This window comes from Acinonyx jubatus, chromosome A3 (genome assembly GCF_027475565.1).
Source record: "Acinonyx jubatus isolate Ajub_Pintada_27869175 chromosome A3, VMU_Ajub_asm_v1.0, whole genome shotgun sequence".
Lineage (NCBI taxonomy): Eukaryota > Metazoa > Chordata > Mammalia > Carnivora > Felidae > Acinonyx > Acinonyx jubatus.
This window is the reverse complement of record NC_069388.1, coordinates 14,707,042-14,724,000: the sequence shown is the minus strand read 5'-3', so window position 1 is coordinate 14,724,000 and position 16,959 is coordinate 14,707,042. Positions and strand designations below refer to the sequence as shown.

At 48.2% G+C, this 16,959-nt stretch overlaps 1 protein-coding gene across 2 annotated transcripts; it reads right to left on the bottom strand.

Moving 5' to 3' along the window:
• Positions 1–1,900: 1,900 nt before the first annotated feature.
• On the bottom strand, positions 1,901–16,887 carry WFDC3 (WAP four-disulfide core domain 3). Of its 2 annotated transcripts, XM_015065427.3 has the most exons (6): positions 15,356–15,923; positions 14,763–14,894; positions 12,482–12,628; positions 4,665–4,796; positions 2,738–2,923; positions 1,901–2,114 (listed from the first exon to the last, which is right to left on the bottom strand). In XM_015065427.3, the coding sequence occupies exons 1-6, from the start codon at positions 15,432–15,434 to the stop codon at positions 2,098–2,100; spliced, it is 693 nt and encodes a 230-aa protein (XP_014920913.2). In that variant the 5' UTR covers positions 15,435–15,923; the 3' UTR covers positions 1,901–2,097. The 2 variants fall into 2 exon arrangements, with proteins under 2 accessions (XP_014920913.2, XP_026926018.1); XM_027070217.2 differs by lacking the exon at positions 4,665–4,796 and having other exon boundaries at positions 15,356–16,887.
• Between the last annotated feature and the right edge of the window lie 72 nt (positions 16,888–16,959).

Here is a 16,959-nt window from a genome sequence, read left to right as displayed (position 1 = left end):
TGCTCCACATTGTTTTTTTTTTTAAGTGTGCGTGTGTTATTTTTATTTTTTTAATAAGCAATAACACGACAAGCAAAACAATGGAAGAGGAACCTGCCAAAATGTCAAGCAGCCTGTCACACTGACACCTGTGGGTCCTCCTAGTTCCCTGCGCTGTGAGCCCGGAGCCCTGGGATGGCCATGGACAGGCTCACACCATCTACTCTTGTTCAGATCAGGCAACAACGGACACGTCTGCTCAAAGAGTGCTTGGATCATAGCAGAAACCAGAATTTCATAGGCCAGTGTGAAAACAGAGGGAAGGGAGGAACAAAAAAGACAGCAGTGATGGGAACTTTCTTCTTAAGTTGTAACTTGCCTTTTTCCACTAGACTTGGGAATTACAAAAACATCTTTGCGATATTCAAGGTGAGCACTAATACTCTTTTTTTCTTGTTATAAAAGCCCTGCCTACGTTAGCAATTTCTAAATTTTGAATGCATGTGTCCTTTGACCCAATATGACATGTGTGGTTCATTACCCACCTAACCCCAAAGTCATTCTCTCCTTCTTCCTTGCTAATAGAATCTCAGCTTTTATATACAGATGGGGCCATCCCTCAGCCTCAAGGATGAAGCATGTTTAATCAAAGACAGTCACATTTTCCCATTCCCGTTTGCTTTTCTGGCCTCCCTTGTGGCAACAGTTCTGACCGATGAGAGGACAAGGGAAATCCGGGGAGGGGATGGCTTCTGGGGAAGATGGTCTCCATCATTAAAAGGAGAGCACCATCTGAGCTGAAGGTCTTTTCACCACTACATCTTCCTGCTGTGATGTCTGGAGCTACAGCAGCCATCCCACACCTGTGAGGTGACCCTCTCGAGGACAAAAGCCAGCATGCTGAGGTTGGTGGGGAAGGAAGGAATGAGTCTGCGCATTGGTGTTGAGGGTAAGCTGCCGAACCAGCCTCACTGCCTCTCTCCAGACTCTGATGTAAGAAAATTAAATGTCTTTACTGGCTAAGCCACTGTTAGTTGGGTTTTCTATTACTTGCAGCTCAAAAAATTCTTCTATTCAATGAACATTGATGGGCTTGTGTGTGTGTGTCTTTTTTGTCAGACTCTATTTGAGAACCTAGAATTCTACTATTGAGAATTGTCCCCAGATTTACCTGCAAAAGTAGGCCAACATTAAACGTACACAGATTAAGGTCCAACAAGAGCTGACTAGCTAAATTAGCTATTTCATGGAGTCCCACTACAAGAGTGTATGTGAGGACATAAATTTCTCAAAGATATAGAATGTGATCCATTTTGTATACCTAACAAATATAATTTTTTTTTATTTTTTTAATGTTTATTTTTGAGAGAGAGAGAATCCATAGCAGGCTCCAGGCTCTGAGCCCAACACAGAGCCCGACACAGGGCTCGAACTCAGGAATAGCGAGATCATGACCTGAGCCAAAGTCCAAAGCTTAACCGACTGAGACACCCAGATGCCCTCTAACAAATATAATTTTTAAAAACTGATCTTGATTCCAAGAACCTAAAGATAATTCCTCCCTACAGCAAAGTGACCTGGAGGGGACTTACTGCCTGTCTTGGAGCCACGGGCCAGCCCCTAAGGAAGGAGGTCCAAGGTAGGACCATCCAAACGACTGCAGTAAACCAGTTCCAAGCCCAACTCACATTCTGATAAAAGAAAGGTCAGCAGGCCCAAGAAGAGGCCTGAGGGTCCCACTCCTGAGGCTTGAGAGAGACTTCTGGAGCTCCCACCCTCCTCTGCCCTCGCCACCTGAGCAGCAACATTTCAGTGTTCTCAGAAAGGATGGATTGCCTAAGGTGCCATAATCCTGCAGCCATGCTCAGACCCCCTAGCTCTCTCTCCTCATCCTAGCCCTCAAACAGCACAGACAAGAAGGTCAGCATGAGCCTTTACTGGGGACAAGCAGCACCGAACACCATTGCCCAAATCCACGGCTATATTCCCACGCTCAGGGCAGCAGCAGGAACAGAAGCAGAGCAGGGAGGGCAGTGAGAGCCCCCCGGAGGGTCACAGCCCCAGGATATCTCCCTCTCCTGACAGCCAGAACAAGCCCCCTGTAGCAGCTCAGGACAGCTAGGACACCCGGGTCTCTGCAAAAAGAAGAAACATCAGGTCACAACTGTGCCCTCCTGGCTCCAGCTCCCCTCTACCCTAAAGAGGTTTCCCTTCTACACCCTAGAGAAGCATGGCATACGTGGCTCCCCAAAGCCTCGAATGGTGCCCTGCTTCCCAGATAATCCAGTCCATACTGGTGCTGAAGACTCTACTCCTTCAGATACCAACCTCATATCTCCTGGCATGAAAGCAGCCCAGCTGTTCCTTCACCCACACTTGCCCCACCCCCACCCAGTTCCCCAAACATGTCACACACATTCCACCCTCTGTGCCTGCTAACCACCAGACTCGCTGTCCAGCGTGTACTCTGTGCTGTTCTCCCTCTGTCACTGCCCACCTAGCCTTTAGGACCCAGATCAGATCCCACTTCTGGCAGAAAGACCTTCCTAAGGAGCCACTCCCACACAGACAGCCTAGAAGCCCCAGCTCGTCTATTCAAGGATTCTCATCTGTGACACATGACCTTTTTCTCCCAACCAGCCTCTGCAGGGCAAGAACTTTGTCTCGACCTTCTGAAGCCCCCTGCCCGGCACCTAAGCCGGTGCTCGGCACCTCGCGGTTAAGTTGGCTGTTTTCAGCGATGCCAGGCTGTACTCACCTAATTCAGAATCAGACCTGAGGGTCCAGCTGGGGTTTGTGGCCAGTTCGGCTCGCAGAATTGGTGGGACACAGAAGCGGCCGCAGCCTGACTTGCAGCACTTTTCCCCGGCCTGGCAGTTCTCATCCGTCATGCAACTGACGACGCACAAGCCCACCAAAATATCTGGACAATTGCCACTCCGCCCTGCGAGATAAACAGGCACAGGTAAAGAGACAGGACAGTCGACTCCATGGACTCCACGTTCTGACTGGCACTGAGACTCAGAGGCTCCAGATGAATCCATCCCTGACTGTAACTAGATCTTAACCAAACATCTGCCTGAGAAACCAGGAAGCTACAGCCTCTGAGAATAGGCAGGTCCCCAAGAGAGCATCTGGACCAATGGTTTTCAACGTTTTTATTTTTTATTTTTGGGACAGAGAGTGACAGTGCATGAACGGGGGAGGGGCAGAGAGAGAGGGAGACACAGAATCGGAAACAGGCTCCAGGCTCCGAGCCATCAGCCCAGAGCCGGACGCGGGGCTCGAACTCCTGGACCGCGAGATCGTGACCTGGCTGAAGTCGGACGCTTAACCGACTGCGCCACCCAGGCGCCCCAAGGACCAATAGTTTTCAAATGGCATCTCAGATTTCCCTATGGTGGTCCCTCGGGGCTTGACGGCTCTGTGGGCGGGGCTGCTCGGAGTCTGTCAAGACCACCACTCTCTCCCCCACACCTGGGCCTTATAGTGTTACTTCTTCAGGGAGGCCTTGTCTCCCAGACAAGGTTTGGTGCCCTGCTTTGTGTGCCTTTCATCAGAATTTATCACGATGCCTGATCCGTCTACCTTCCCTGATAAACTCTAAGCTACGTAAGGAAGAGAATCTGTCTTCAGAACCTTGAACCCTGCCTGGGAATCCACCTGTTGTCTAAAAACAACATCTGAGCCAGTGATTCTGAAATGGAGTTCTACAGGGCCACGTGGGTGCTTCAGTCAGTTAAGCGTCTGACTCTTGATGTCAGCTCAGGTCATGATCTCGTGGTCGTGAGATCAAGCTCACTTCAGGCTCTGCACTGTCGGGGCAGAGCCTGCTTGGAATTCTCTCTCTCTCCCTCTCTCTCTGCTCCTCCCCAACTTGTGCACTCGTGCACGCGCTCTCTCTCTCTCTCTCTCTCAAAATAAATAAACTTAAAGAAAAATTTCTTAATGGAGTTCTACAGTCTGGTACAAAAGGAGCATTCAAACAGATGTATTTGTTTTTTAAAATATATTGAAGAGGGCGCCTGGGTGGCTCGGTCGGTTAAGCAGTTAAGCGTCCGACTTCGGCTCAGGTCATGATCTCACGGTCCGTGGGTTCGAGCCCCGCGTCGGGCTCTGTGCTGACAGCTCAGAGCCTGGAGCCTGTTTCAGATTCTGTGTCTCCCTCTCTCTGTGACCCTCCCCCGTTCATGCTCTGTCTCTGTCTCAAAAATAAATAAACGTTAAAAAAAATTTTTTTTTTAATATATTGAAGAAACAAAGAAATCAGAGCAGCAATGCTTTTATCTGTTGCATACGTGTTGCTAAGAAATCAGTCAGAAAATCCTGATCTTGGGCAACTCCCTCACTTTACAAACGAAGAAGCTGGCTCAATGAGAGGAGTTTGCTTCCCTGAGGTCACAGAGCCAGTCGGCAGCAGAATGAAGCCCAGAAGCCACACTGCCCATCTTCCGGCCTCAGGACCCTTCCTACTAACCCACACTGCCTTCCCCTAGTTCTTTCAATGCCAACATGGGCCCCTGGGCCCTAGAAAGAGGGGTTGCTTTGGACTGGGGGGCTAGGAGGACAGGAAGCATGTCTCACCACCACCCCCCTCCAGAAAGGGAAAGACAGGAAGGCCAGAGATGGCTCCCTCCCCATCCCACCCTGGAACTCAGGACTTCTTCCCCAAGGAGCCAACATACCTCCCTTAATGTCTCCACGGCAGGAGTGGCCACAGCCGGTGCTACAGCATTTAAGCCCCTGGGGGCAGGACACGTCCCCATCACACAGCTCCTTACACGGAAGGGGGTCAGCCGGACATTCACCTCCAGGCTCTGCCATAGAATCATAGCATTGGGGACCAGAGGTGTTCAAGCCCAGTGTTTCTGGTTATTTTCACTGTGACTCTTGAGTGCAAAATACATCTTTCATTGTGTATGTTAATCTGTATGCATGCCTCAAACGTATATATTTATGTACACACATGTATATACTCTATAGTCTATTTCTTCTTTTTTTTAATGCTGGCCGTCAACTACTAAACTGATCTCAAGATTCGCAGTCTGGGAAACACTGCTGAGGTCTAACCCACTGTGGCAAACGTACCTATTGCCAGCCCCACAGTCACTCTCCGTCTCTCCTTCCTGTGGTAGGTGGTGGCCCCCAGTGAGCCACACCTCCCATACTGTCTCTGGGCTGGGCTGTAAGGGACTTGCTTTGACCAACAGGACACCAGCAAGTGTGATGCAGGCAGAGGCGTGGTAAGCACTTGTATACTGGGGCTCATCCTCTTAAAACAATCCCCCCACCACCACCGCCTCCTTGGAAACCAGCCGCTATGCTGTGAAGCAGCTTGGGCTCCACTGCAGAATGATGAGATGCCCCGAAGAGACGCATGAAGAGAGGCATCCTGAACATTCCAGCCACCGTCAAGTTCCCCGCTGAGCTCCCAGCTGCAGGCAGCTTCATGAGTGACATGGCTGCACCATGTAGGTTATGAGAACTAAGCTCAGCCAACCCACACAGCTGTGAGAAAGAGTCAATTGCTGGGATTTTAAGCCACTAAGTTCAGGAAGTGTTTGTTATGCAGCCATGGACAACAGAAACACTTGCTAATAAAGCCACAGGTTTGTGCAGAGTCAATGAGCCCAGCCAGCTACAGTGAGTTGCTTCCCCATATTACCTTGTAACTAGAGGGACCAGAAATGAAGACATAAGCTGGGAAAATTCTGCATTCCCGACCCAGGTAATGCTCCTTTCAAACTGCCCCCTGGCTTCTCTTTCTTCCAGTGCAAAGACAGACATAACACAGGGAGGTAGAGCCGTCTTTTCTCAACCATGAGGCAACTACTATGAGGACAAAGTCAGGGAATGCAAAGGAGAAAGAAAAAAATAACCTCATCCTTGTTAGCATCATGGAGCCACCATACCAGCCCTGGTACCTGCTTCAGGACCTTTCGCTATATGAGAAAAATGTTATACCAACTCCGTTAATTTTCTGTTGCACACAGCCAAACATCCCTGATGCGCCCCTTCACCACCCCATGAAGATAATGACGCTCAGAGAAGTGAAGGGGTTTGCCCAGAACTACAGAGTGAGTCAGCGGCAAAGCAGGACACAACTCAGCCTCTTGGTTTGCAAGGAAGCACTCTTTCTACTACACCATCCTTAAAACACGCAGGCACCAGGCCAGGTCCTCTGGAGCAGGCACTCCCTAAGAAGTCACACCCAAAACAAACTGATTCACCATGATTCATTCATCCCAGTGTTTGTTTCAAGTTTTTGAAATGGAGAAAAGAAGTGGCAGGCAATTAAAAGCATTGTAGAAAACCAAAGCAGGACCGGCCCAGGACCTTTGAGTAAGAACATGTGAGTACAAATGCATATGGCTGCCGGGAAGTCTGCCGTGATGGAAAAAGCAAGTGCTGGACTCCAAGAACACGTGCAGCTGAACAATCAAGGTCTAATAACCCTGCATCCCAGGATTTTCCTGAACAGCCCCCCTTTCAAAGATTCTAGGCCAATGGCACATCACATCAAACCTGATTTTTAAAAAATTTTATTCATTTTTGAGAGAGAGAGAGAGAGAGAGAGAGAGAGAGAGAGAGAGAGAGAGAGAGAGCACAAGCGGGGAGGGGACAGAGAGAGAGGGAGACACAGACTCCAAAGCAGGCTCCAGTTTCCGAGCCTGATGTGGGGACTCGAACCCACAAACTGTGAGATCATGACCTGAGCCGAAGTCAGACACTTAACCAACTGAGCCATCCAGGCGCCCTTCAAACCTGATTTTTTATCCAGAAAATAGGGCCACTGTAACTGCCGATGTACCCCCCCACACCTCCCCTCCTGTTTGACAAACACTAAAAATCTATTTAACAAAGAACAAAGCCTTTCATCCACAGTTAAGAAGGCTGGGCATAAAAACAATCTTCCTGGTGAGAAAAACCTAGCAACATAACTCCTCACGGAATTATACTGAGCAGCACCCTTCCCAGATTTCACCACTTTGCTGAGCTTGGCCCCAAAGTGACCAATGCCAGGAGCACTCTGCACTTTCTGCCCTCATCCCCGGGACCAGGCATTGAGACCAAACCTCTACTCTCTTCCATGACAGGTTTCCTTGAGGTCCCAGGGGTTTTGTCAAATACCAGAAGCATTGAATGGACTCTTGGAGAACAGGCTAAAGCCCTGAGGGTCAGAACATATGCCCTTTGACCAGGGCCCAGCATGGGCCCCCATGTCTGATGCCTAAATCCCTACCAATAATTCCCTACCCTCAGCTCAAACACTGGAAAGGGGTGTCACGACCTCCAAGCCGGACTATCCCATCCTTGTACTTTATACTCAACTGAAATCTGGCTTTCTAGAAGTTCTATCCATTGGCCCTTGTCCTATCCCCAGAGACCTGAGGAAAACATGGCTTGTGCCATCCCCCTTAGATAGGATCCTCTGCCCTTCACCATCTCAGCTTTCCCAGACTAGGTAAGCTCAGTTCCTCATACCGCATGGTTTCTAGGCACCTCACAGTTATCTTACCAGGAACCAGGATGAGAAATAGGGAAGAGAGTCAGGATGGGAATGGTCATCCCCACCCTGCAAATATCTCTCTATCCCAAGACCCCAAGCTATCACCAAAAAAAAACTGGAATAAAAAAAATGAAGCCCAGGAAATACTCGGACATAGGCTTTACTGCTGCCCCAGCTCCAACCTTCCACTATATCTGAGGGAAGGACTCCAGGTGCTGGCAGAAAAGTAAAACCTCAAAACTTCTTAAGCCAAGACAGGCCCTCAGAGCTATCAAACCTACTTCTCTTGCAAACAGACAGACAGACATCCAGGAAGAGGGGGCAGGATTGGCCTGAGGTCAATGGTGGCAGAATTGGGTCCCAAATTCCCAGCCCTGACACTAGATCCGGTGCCCTTTAAACCACATCATTATGACTCCCTACATTCCACGAGGATTACCCAAAAATGAATCAATAAGAGCTAGGACTTGCTTAGCTCAATTCTGACAAAAGAGAAGACCTAGTGGTAGAAAGTTTTAGGGATTAGGAAAATGTATCAATAAACCAGTGTGTTGGGAGTCTCAAAGACAACTCCTAGGCTGGGTGATTTGCTAGGATTCACAAGACTCAGAGTACAGTTGGACTCATGGCCATGATTTATTACAGCAGAAGGATACAAAGCAAAATCATCTAAGGGAAAAGGTGCATGAGGCAAAGCCCAGAAGAAACCAGGCCCCAACAGTCTTCTTCCGGTGGAATCACATGACACATGAAAACACATGTGAAGTGTTGTCTCCCAGGAATGCTCACGAGAGACTCAGGGTTTTTACGGGGCACTCTCTGCCTAGCAGATACGACTCTTACCAGTTATGGTGGTAGGAACACTCTCAAAAATCTAACTTCCTAGAAGCCAGCCAGGGCCAAAGTTACAGGCAGGCCTTTCTAAGAACATCAATCTCAGGCCTGCTACCTTAACTCTTTTCTCAACAACCAGCAGTGAGGTTTCAGGAAAAGGTCATCCGAGCACACAGGGAGCCCATGCCACCCATCTGTCCAAAGGATATAATACACATGTTGTAATAAGCAAACCAGTGGTCACAGGTGATGGAGAGTGATCACGTTTCATGGTGTGAGAGAGGGGACCATGAGGGATCCAAAGGAGACAACTCTTAGACCATAATCTGAATCTTTGCTCCAATACCTCTTCCTCCCCAAGTGCTCCCATCACTCAACTTATTCAAGCCACACACCTAAGCACTGTTCTTGACACTTCCTCTCCCTCAGCACCCACATCCACTTACTTCTTCACCTGTCAACTCGACCTTGAAAAGTACTCCAAGCCTGCCAGTTTCCCACGTCCACACCGTCACCACCCTGGTCTAAACCGTGCTCACCTCTCCCCCAGCCTGCCACAACGGCCTCTTAACTGGCCTGCCATCTGCTACATTTGCCCCCATCCATTCTTCATACACCAGCAGGGTGGTGATTTTAAAATGAAAACTGGGGACATCTGAGTGGCTAAGTTGGTTGAGCATCCGACTCAGTTTTAGCTCAGGTCATGATCCCAGGGTCGTAGGATGGAGTTCCCCATCAGGCTGTGCTCTGAGCATGGAACCTGCTCAGGATTTTCTCTCTCTCTCTCTCATTCTCTCTCTCTCTCTCTCTCTCTCTCTCTCTCTCCCCCCTCCCTCCCTCTGCCCCTCCCCTGCCCATGTGCATGCTTTGTCTAAAAAATAATTTTTTTAAATGAAAACTGGACCAGGACTCTCCTTCCACACTTCTGTACTTCCAATGAGCAAATAAGTGAGTGAGCAAACAGGCCAGACTTCAGACAGGTGGAAAGCTGAACAGGGAGACACTGGCATCAAGTCTGAGCTGTTAAGCATTATTTGGTAGGTTTTGTTCCGGCTTTTTAAATACATTTCTTCCAAACTGTATGATACAGACTGAATGTTCGTATTCCCCTAAAATTCGTATCTTGAAATCTAACCCGCAATGTGATGGTTTTAGGAGATGGGGCCTTCGGGAGGTGATGAGGTCAGGAGAGGGGAGCCCCCATGAATGGGATGATGCCCATATTGCCCTTCCGCCATGTGAGGTCACGGTGAAAACACAGCAGTGTGTGAACCGGGAAGCTGGCCCACACCAGACACTGACTATGCTGGCACCTTAATCTTGGACTTCTCAGCCCCCAGAATCATAAGAAATTAATTGCTGTCATTTATAAGCTACTCAGCCCATGACACTCTGTTAGCGCAGCCCAAAGGACTAAGACACTACATTACCACACTTTGAGGTAAACTTCCTCATCTCCACTTTTACAGATGACAGAGGTGAGGTTCAGAGAGATGAAAGGACTTGCCCGAGGCCACACAGAAAGCAGAGAAGCCAAGACTCAGATGCAGGTGCAGACGAGAACTGCCTGAGGGGAGCAGGTCCCAGAGTCTGCCCTGAGCCCTCTGGAGGCTTGACTGTCCCTCCACTGTACCAAACAGACCAGCACTGACGATGCTAAACCTCTGGCAATGTCAGAACTGAGGGAAAGCAGGAACCACCCAGAGCCCAAGACAGACGGCTTCCTGTGACCTTGAGTATAGCAACCAGTCCCATTGGGTGAGTGGGCCAGTGCAGGACTGAAGCTATAGAAAAGTCATGAACTATGGACACAGCAACCAGGATCGCTTCCGGCCAGTCTAGGAACCCCACTCGGCCAGTGCACTCTGGGAGATCTTCAGGGGGATCACTACTGCAGCCTGCCTGGCTCAAAGGGAAGAGGGATCCCCATCAGGGCTGGCCAGGCCCCAGAGCAGCTCACAAAGTGCCTTGCCTGGGTGCCAGCCTCACCCTCGGCCCCCGTAATTCAGCCATCAGCTTCACACACTGGGAAGATTGTGCTGGGCCCTACCGGCTGGCAGGGAGTGACCCGCCTAACACAGATTCCCAGGCTCTGTGTCCAGAGCTGGGCCTCAAGAGTCCTGGCAAGGAGTACAACGCTCTATTCTCTTTTATGGGCAGGGAGCCCAAAAGATCTGCCTAAGCCAGACACAGCCCCACTGGGTTACAGGGAAGGGGCCCACCGCCTGGGGAGGTTTGGCCAGAAGGAAAGAGATTGTCACATGTTGTGGAGTTTCAGGGTCTCAGAGAGGGAGTGATCAGGGGAGGAGAAAGCAATCCTGATTCGCGACAAAAGGAGTTGGTTAGAAACTGTACTCCTGATGAAGCCTGCCTTAGTAGGCGAGAGGAAGGAAGCTAATGTGTAATGTATTACTAAACACCTTACATACTTTGAATCATTGCAACAACCTCCGAGGCTTATTCTTTCCATTTTATAGAGAAGGGAACTGAGGCTCGGGGAAGCAGAAGACACTTGACCAAGGACACGCTGGCCAGTAACTGGTGAGCCTTCAGGTTTGAACCCGGCTCTCTGACAACCAAAACCTACTCTTTTCTACTGTAATATTCTGCCACATGCACTCAGAGGAGAGAATGGTTCCAGTTTCTTCAGAAAACATAATGGGAGGAATGATGTAAGACCCCATTTAAGACAACAAAGAAGATAATAAAGTATCTCAGGCATTACCCTATCAAACAGTATTTTAAAACTATAAAATACACTGAAACACACCAAATACACTTGGACAGTGGGAAGACAAAGATTCAACATAAAAATATCAGCTGTCCCTAAATTAATGTATACATCTAACACCTCTCCAATAAAAATAGCCTCTGTATTGGGGGGGGGGGAGGGGAGTGATAGACAGTATGATAATAAAATATATTTGGAAGCACAAACAAGCAAAATTAACCATAAAAATCTGGAAACAAGAGAGAAATGAGAAGGAGCTAGAGACAGGAGACAGACACACCGTCAATTCCTAATACCTTTGGCGGGGGCAGAGGGCGGGGGAGGGCCTCTCAGGGAACGAAGGAGGAGGCAAGCAATGGAGCAGAAAGTTCTGTCACTTCCACCTCCTGACCTCCAAATTCTCTCCACTGTGTCACCTTTCCTGCGTCCCCACTGCCAACCCCCTGGTCTGACTGGACTCCATCCTCAGCAAGAAGCATCCGGTCCCTCCCTGTCTCTACTCCAACCGTACCAGCTTTCTTTCGATTTCTCTAATGTGGCAAAGCTCCTGGGATGCTCATCACACCCTTCGCCTGGCTAACCTCAACTCCAGGTGAAATGTCACTGCCCCAGACAGGCCTTCCTTGACCACCCAGTCCAAAGCCAGCACCCCCTCTTTCTATCTCTCAGCACCCATTAGTTTTCCTCCATATCCTTCTCACAGTTGGAAAGTGTATGTTCACCTGCTCATCCGGGAAACCTCTTTCTCCCGCAACAGACCACGAGCTCCAAGAAGGCCGGGATGGGAGCCCCTTTGTTAACCACAATATACCCGGAGCCCATGCTAGATCTAGGAAACAATAAACATTCAACAAATAATTGGTGAAGACATAATGTGTAAACGGAGAATTTGGGGCATGAGAATCCTGCAAAAGGTAGAAGAAATCTCTTTCAAACACCTCTCTACCAAAACCAGAATAAAACAGGGCACATTTCCAGTAGGAGATGGCCATCCTAGGTGCGGACAGAGGGGACATAAGGCCTCAGAAGCAAGTGAGCAGGAAAACGCTTGCTGCCTTGCATAGGTACCGAGATTCTATCTTGCTGTCTCCCTCCAGATTCTCAAGCTAAGAATTAATAGAGAAGACTGCAACTGACAAGGGGAATTGAGAATTCGCCAACAACTTTCAAATCTGCCTGCCAATAAGGACACGCCAAGATTTCCATTCTGGCAGCCTCCTCTGCCTGCCTGGACCACATACCACAGATCACCATGGCTGGTAACCCTTCGTCTATCTTTTTTTAGAAAGGTTCTCAGAACATGGCAGGCACTTAATTATTGTTTTTCAAAGTAAAGTAAAACCAGCAATAAGATGGTATGGGCTTACTTGAGAAAGAAACAAGCAGGCCCCCAAAGAGCCCATGGGGCCCGAGGTAGTGCTTCTTACCCAGCTTTGGTTGAGAGACTGGGACCACACAGCTCTTGTTGCAGCCAAACGCGCAGCATTTCTTTCTACCTGGACAAGTCTCATCAGTGACGCACCTTTGGAAACAGGATTGTTTCCGAACAGCCCTGGGACAATCTCCTTTCCTCCCTGTAGCAAAAAAGGGAGACAGCCACACACTCAAAAGAGAGAGAGAGAGAGATAATGGTGCCTGGTGGCACCCACGGGTGTAGCAAAAGGGAAAATCAAAGCAAGGAAGCCCTGAGCTTCTTTAGGACTCTCAGCTCTGGTGCTAGAGCAGAGACAGTGATAACAGCTCACATTTACTATAAGGTTTACTGAGTTTACCTGTGCCAGGAACCTCTCATTTGATCCTCATAACAATTATCCCCATTTTACACATGAGAAAATTGAGGCTTAAAAGCTTAACACTTACAAAGAGCTGTTTAAAGCTTACCTAAGGCAATCACTTCTCGGCCTTTTGGCTAAGATCAAGTGTAAAGCTTACCGGAGGCATGGAAAGCCTGCTTGGCTCGGGGGTCTACTCTTTTGATCACTACCTTTTTTTTTTTTTTTAATGTTCATTTTATTTTTTAAGAGAGAGAGAGGGAGACAGAATGTGAGCAGGGGAGGTGCAGAGAGAGAGAGGGAGACACGGAATCCGAAGCAGGCTCCAGGCTCCGAGCTGTCAGCACAGAGCCTGACATGGGGCTCAAACCCACGGACTGCGAGATCATGGCCTGAGCCGAAGTCAGACACTCAACCAACTGAGCTACCCAGGTGCCCCTTTTGACCATCTACCTTTAACAGGCTTCCCTGCACAACTTTGCCCTCCAGTCTTCACAGGAACCCCAAGTTCAAATAAAAGACAGAGGGGCACCTGGGTGGCTCAGTCAGCTAAGCATCTGACTCTTGATTTTGGCTCAGGTTATGATCTCACAGTTTGTGGGTTCGAGCCCCGCGTTGGGCTCTGCACTGACCGCACAGAGCCTGCTTAGGATTCTCTCTCTCTGCCCTTCCCGCACTCATTCTCTCTCTCTCTCTCTCTCAATAAATAAATAAACATTAAAATAATAACAATAGGGGTGCCTGGGTGGCTCAGTCAGTTAAGTGCCTGACTTTGGCTCAGGGCACGATCTCACGGTTCGTGGGTTCAAACCCCATATTGGGCTCTGTGCTGACAGCTCAGAGTCTGGAGCCTGCTTCAGTTTCTGTGTCTCTCTCTCTGCCCCTCCCCTGCTCATGCTCTGCGTCTCTCTTTCTCAAAAATAAATAAACATTAAAAAAGTAAAAATAAATAAATAAAATAACAATAAAAGACAGAGATCATCTGTTATGCGTTCTTTCCTGATAAAAGACAAAGAACTGGGAACTGAGTGATTAGAGACCCCAAAAGGGGGAGGAGGGTCTGCAAGCAAGCTAGATCTCAAGACCCAATCCAGGGGCACCTGAGTGGCTCAGCTGGCTGAGCGTCTGACTTTCGCTCAGGTCATGATCTCGCAGTTCGTGGGTTCAAGCCCCATATCTGGCTTTGCTCTGCCTGCTTCAGAGTGTCTCCCTCTCTCTTTGCCCCTCCCCAGCTTGCACACACGTACGCTCTCTCTCTCAAAAATAAACATTAAAGTTCTGACTCATTTGGAGAACTGGATGCTTGAGTCTGAGAAGGGGCCAACAGGAGGGCCTTTAAATTTGCGTGTGCTTCTCAATGGTTGTCTTTTTACTTTTCTAGCATGATTATTGTAGAAGCCTACTTGGGGCAGTGCCCTTTCACAGATCAGTGTCTAATCTGGTGACTGAAAGGCTGAAGTTGGGAACTTAGCCTCTTGGAGAAGTGCTGGTGAGACTTCTGGGTCGCCTAGATAGTGGCTCCTGCCACTTGAGTCTTTGGGCTGCAATGAGGAGTGAAGAGCCATGTCCTTTCTCCCTGGCTCCTATGGATTTTGCTAATGAGAGGATGTGTCTTATTTGGTGTTGAGCAAATCCTAGGAACTTCATCTAGCTGTCCTGCATTAACCTGTGAGCAGCTTTGAACTTGAGAAAAAAAAAAACTGCATAGAAATTTTGAGATATTTAAATATCATTCAGACCACTTTGCTTCATTGTAATCAAATACTTGGTCTTGTCAAAAGGATTCTGATAAAATGCTTTAGAGCAAAAAAAATAAATAAAATAAAATAAACATTAAAAAAAAGAGAGAGAGAGAGCAATCTAGGAGGTAGGAAGCTCTCCAGGTCTTTCTAGCCCAGAGGCAAGGTCTGGGTTTTTGCCTGTCCAGCCAACATACCCTTCGGAATGCCTCCTCGGCAGACCCGACCACAGCCGTTGCTGCAGCACTTCTGCCCAGCCGGACATGATTCGTCCCCCCAGCACAGCTCTTTGCACAGGTTCTTATTAGGAGGGCATTCTCCTTCTTTCACTGCAAAAGATAGCACGCGAGATTGGGGTAACTGGCTGGGCCTCAAGAAACAGGGAATGAAAGCCAAGTGCACTTCAAGGATTTTTCAGGCTCTGCAAACATTCCTATCCAATATCTCTGCAATCACTTTCTCCTCCCCCCACACAGCCAGTGACACGCGCCCACCACGACTAAACAACCAGCCACTTTGTGGATAAAGAGAGGGGAAGGTTGGGGTGATCTTGTTCCCATTTAAGGAGCCCTAGGGAAAACCTAGAACCTCTAGTAAGCCAGACTGGAAGTCCTACCTCCAAGCCAGGAAGACCTACCCCGGCTGTCCTGAGAATCTACACATCCAGTCCTGTCCTACAGGGATCACCATTTCCACAAATAAGGACTCTCACTTCAGAAAGAGGCAGGGGATAATTTCTCCTTAGTCACTTTCTATTACTGTCAGCCAAGGAATCCAAGTAATAGCTCACCATGCTCTCCAGAAGCCACCCAGGATATCAGGGACCCAAGAGCAAGAACTGCCTTCAGGAGGAAAAGGCAGCTCAACATGACGATGGTGCTGAGAAGTGAGATGAGCACTTAGTCCAGGCCGGAGGTATACACCTTGCCCAGAGCATCAACCAAAGGAAGGGCAGGACTAGGAGACTGGCCCAAACCCAGCCCCAAAGTCTCCCCTTATGCAATATCCCCCAGGATGTCTTCTCCTGACAAAAAGAAAAGTGACTGGTCGCTGGTGTGTGGGAAAATTCCTGGCACTCCCAAAAGGCCCATGTGATGATGGTGATCAGACTCTGTAATGCAATACACACAACATCCCTGGACAATGATGAGGAACCTGTTCAGTAGCTGGGGAAATGTAGGGAGGGCCACTAGATAAAGGGGCCTCTGGAAGGACCCAGCCGCAGCCAAAGTGACAGAGGGAAGGACCAGAGACACGACTTAATAATAACCAAAGCTAATAAAATGTACTGTGGCTCCTGTTCATCCTAGCAACCCAGAAAACAGAGAATGGAACAGACTACTTAGAAACCAGCAAAACAAAACAAAACAAAAACAAAACACACACACACACACACACACACACACAAAACAAAAAACAAAAAACCTACAGTAAAGCCATGTTTGAGTTTGTTCACAACTAATACAAATGCACCAAAAACCTACATCTTGGTCCCTCTAGCCATACAGGCCATTTTTGGATTGTGTGAAAGCAAGCTGACAGAATCCAAAAGAAGATGCTATGACTCAAGTAGTCTAGACAATATATACCCTCCTTTCTTTATCTCCTCTTCCTCTGCTTGTTTTTACTTTATCTGTCTGTACTATTTGCGACTTTAGGCAGGCATGATATTTAATGGTATCCACTGGCGCTGCTTAGCCCAGTAAGGTTAAAGGGCAGAGGAAATTCAAGGCCCAAAGTAAAAATCTCCTTAATAGAGCCAGAGTTTGGTGCCATATAGTTGCCTCATCGTTTTAAGGCTGATTTGGGAGCATGGAGATAATTAACATTTGTTGATGACCTAACATCTGCTTTATTTGTATTATTTACTTTAATCCTCACAATAATCTTGCAGAGGTAAGAAAGGTGATTCAGAGGGATTGAGAAAGAATGCCCAAGGTCATTAAGCTAGTAAGTAGTGGCTACTAGAATTTACTAATAGTAACAATAGATGACATTGCTTGAGGGTTTACTTGCGCCACAGTTCTAAGTGCTCTACATGAATTAACTGCATGTAATTAATCCTCACTGCAATCTTATAGGTTAGGTACTATTATCCCCACTCTAAAGATGGAAAAACTGAGGCACAGAAAGAAACGTGGGTCAGTTAGTAGTAGACCAAAGGTAGGGAGCCCAATTGCATAGTCAATGTTGTTAATCACCATATCATATTGAATTGGAACTCAGATCTTTCTACATGTAAAACTCGTGTACTTTTTACTCCCCCATATTATGACCTGGTAAAAGGAACTTTCTCTACCACACATAAACCGATCCAGTTCTCTTCACGGACCTCTTACCTCTAAGCCAGAGCTAAGAGGAGCTCCATAGCTGTTAACCCCTTGCATCCCCTGC

What these genes read in the sequence shown, in the direction of transcription:
- WFDC3 (XM_015065427.3), bottom strand. Translation starts at nt 15,434, where the DNA reads ATGTTGAGCTGCCTTTTCCTCCTGAAGGCAGTTCTTGCTCTTGGGTCC. An exon ending in CCGAGGAGGCATTCCGAAGG is followed by an intron (nt 12,629 to 14,762) that starts GTATGTTGGCTG and finishes TTTTTGCTACAG; the next exon opens with GGAGGAAAGGAGATTGTCCC. An exon ending in AGTCTCTCAACCAAAGCTGG is followed by an intron (nt 4,797 to 12,481) that starts GTAAGAAGCACT and finishes ATTCTATGGCAG; the next exon opens with AGCCTGGAGGTGAATGTCCG.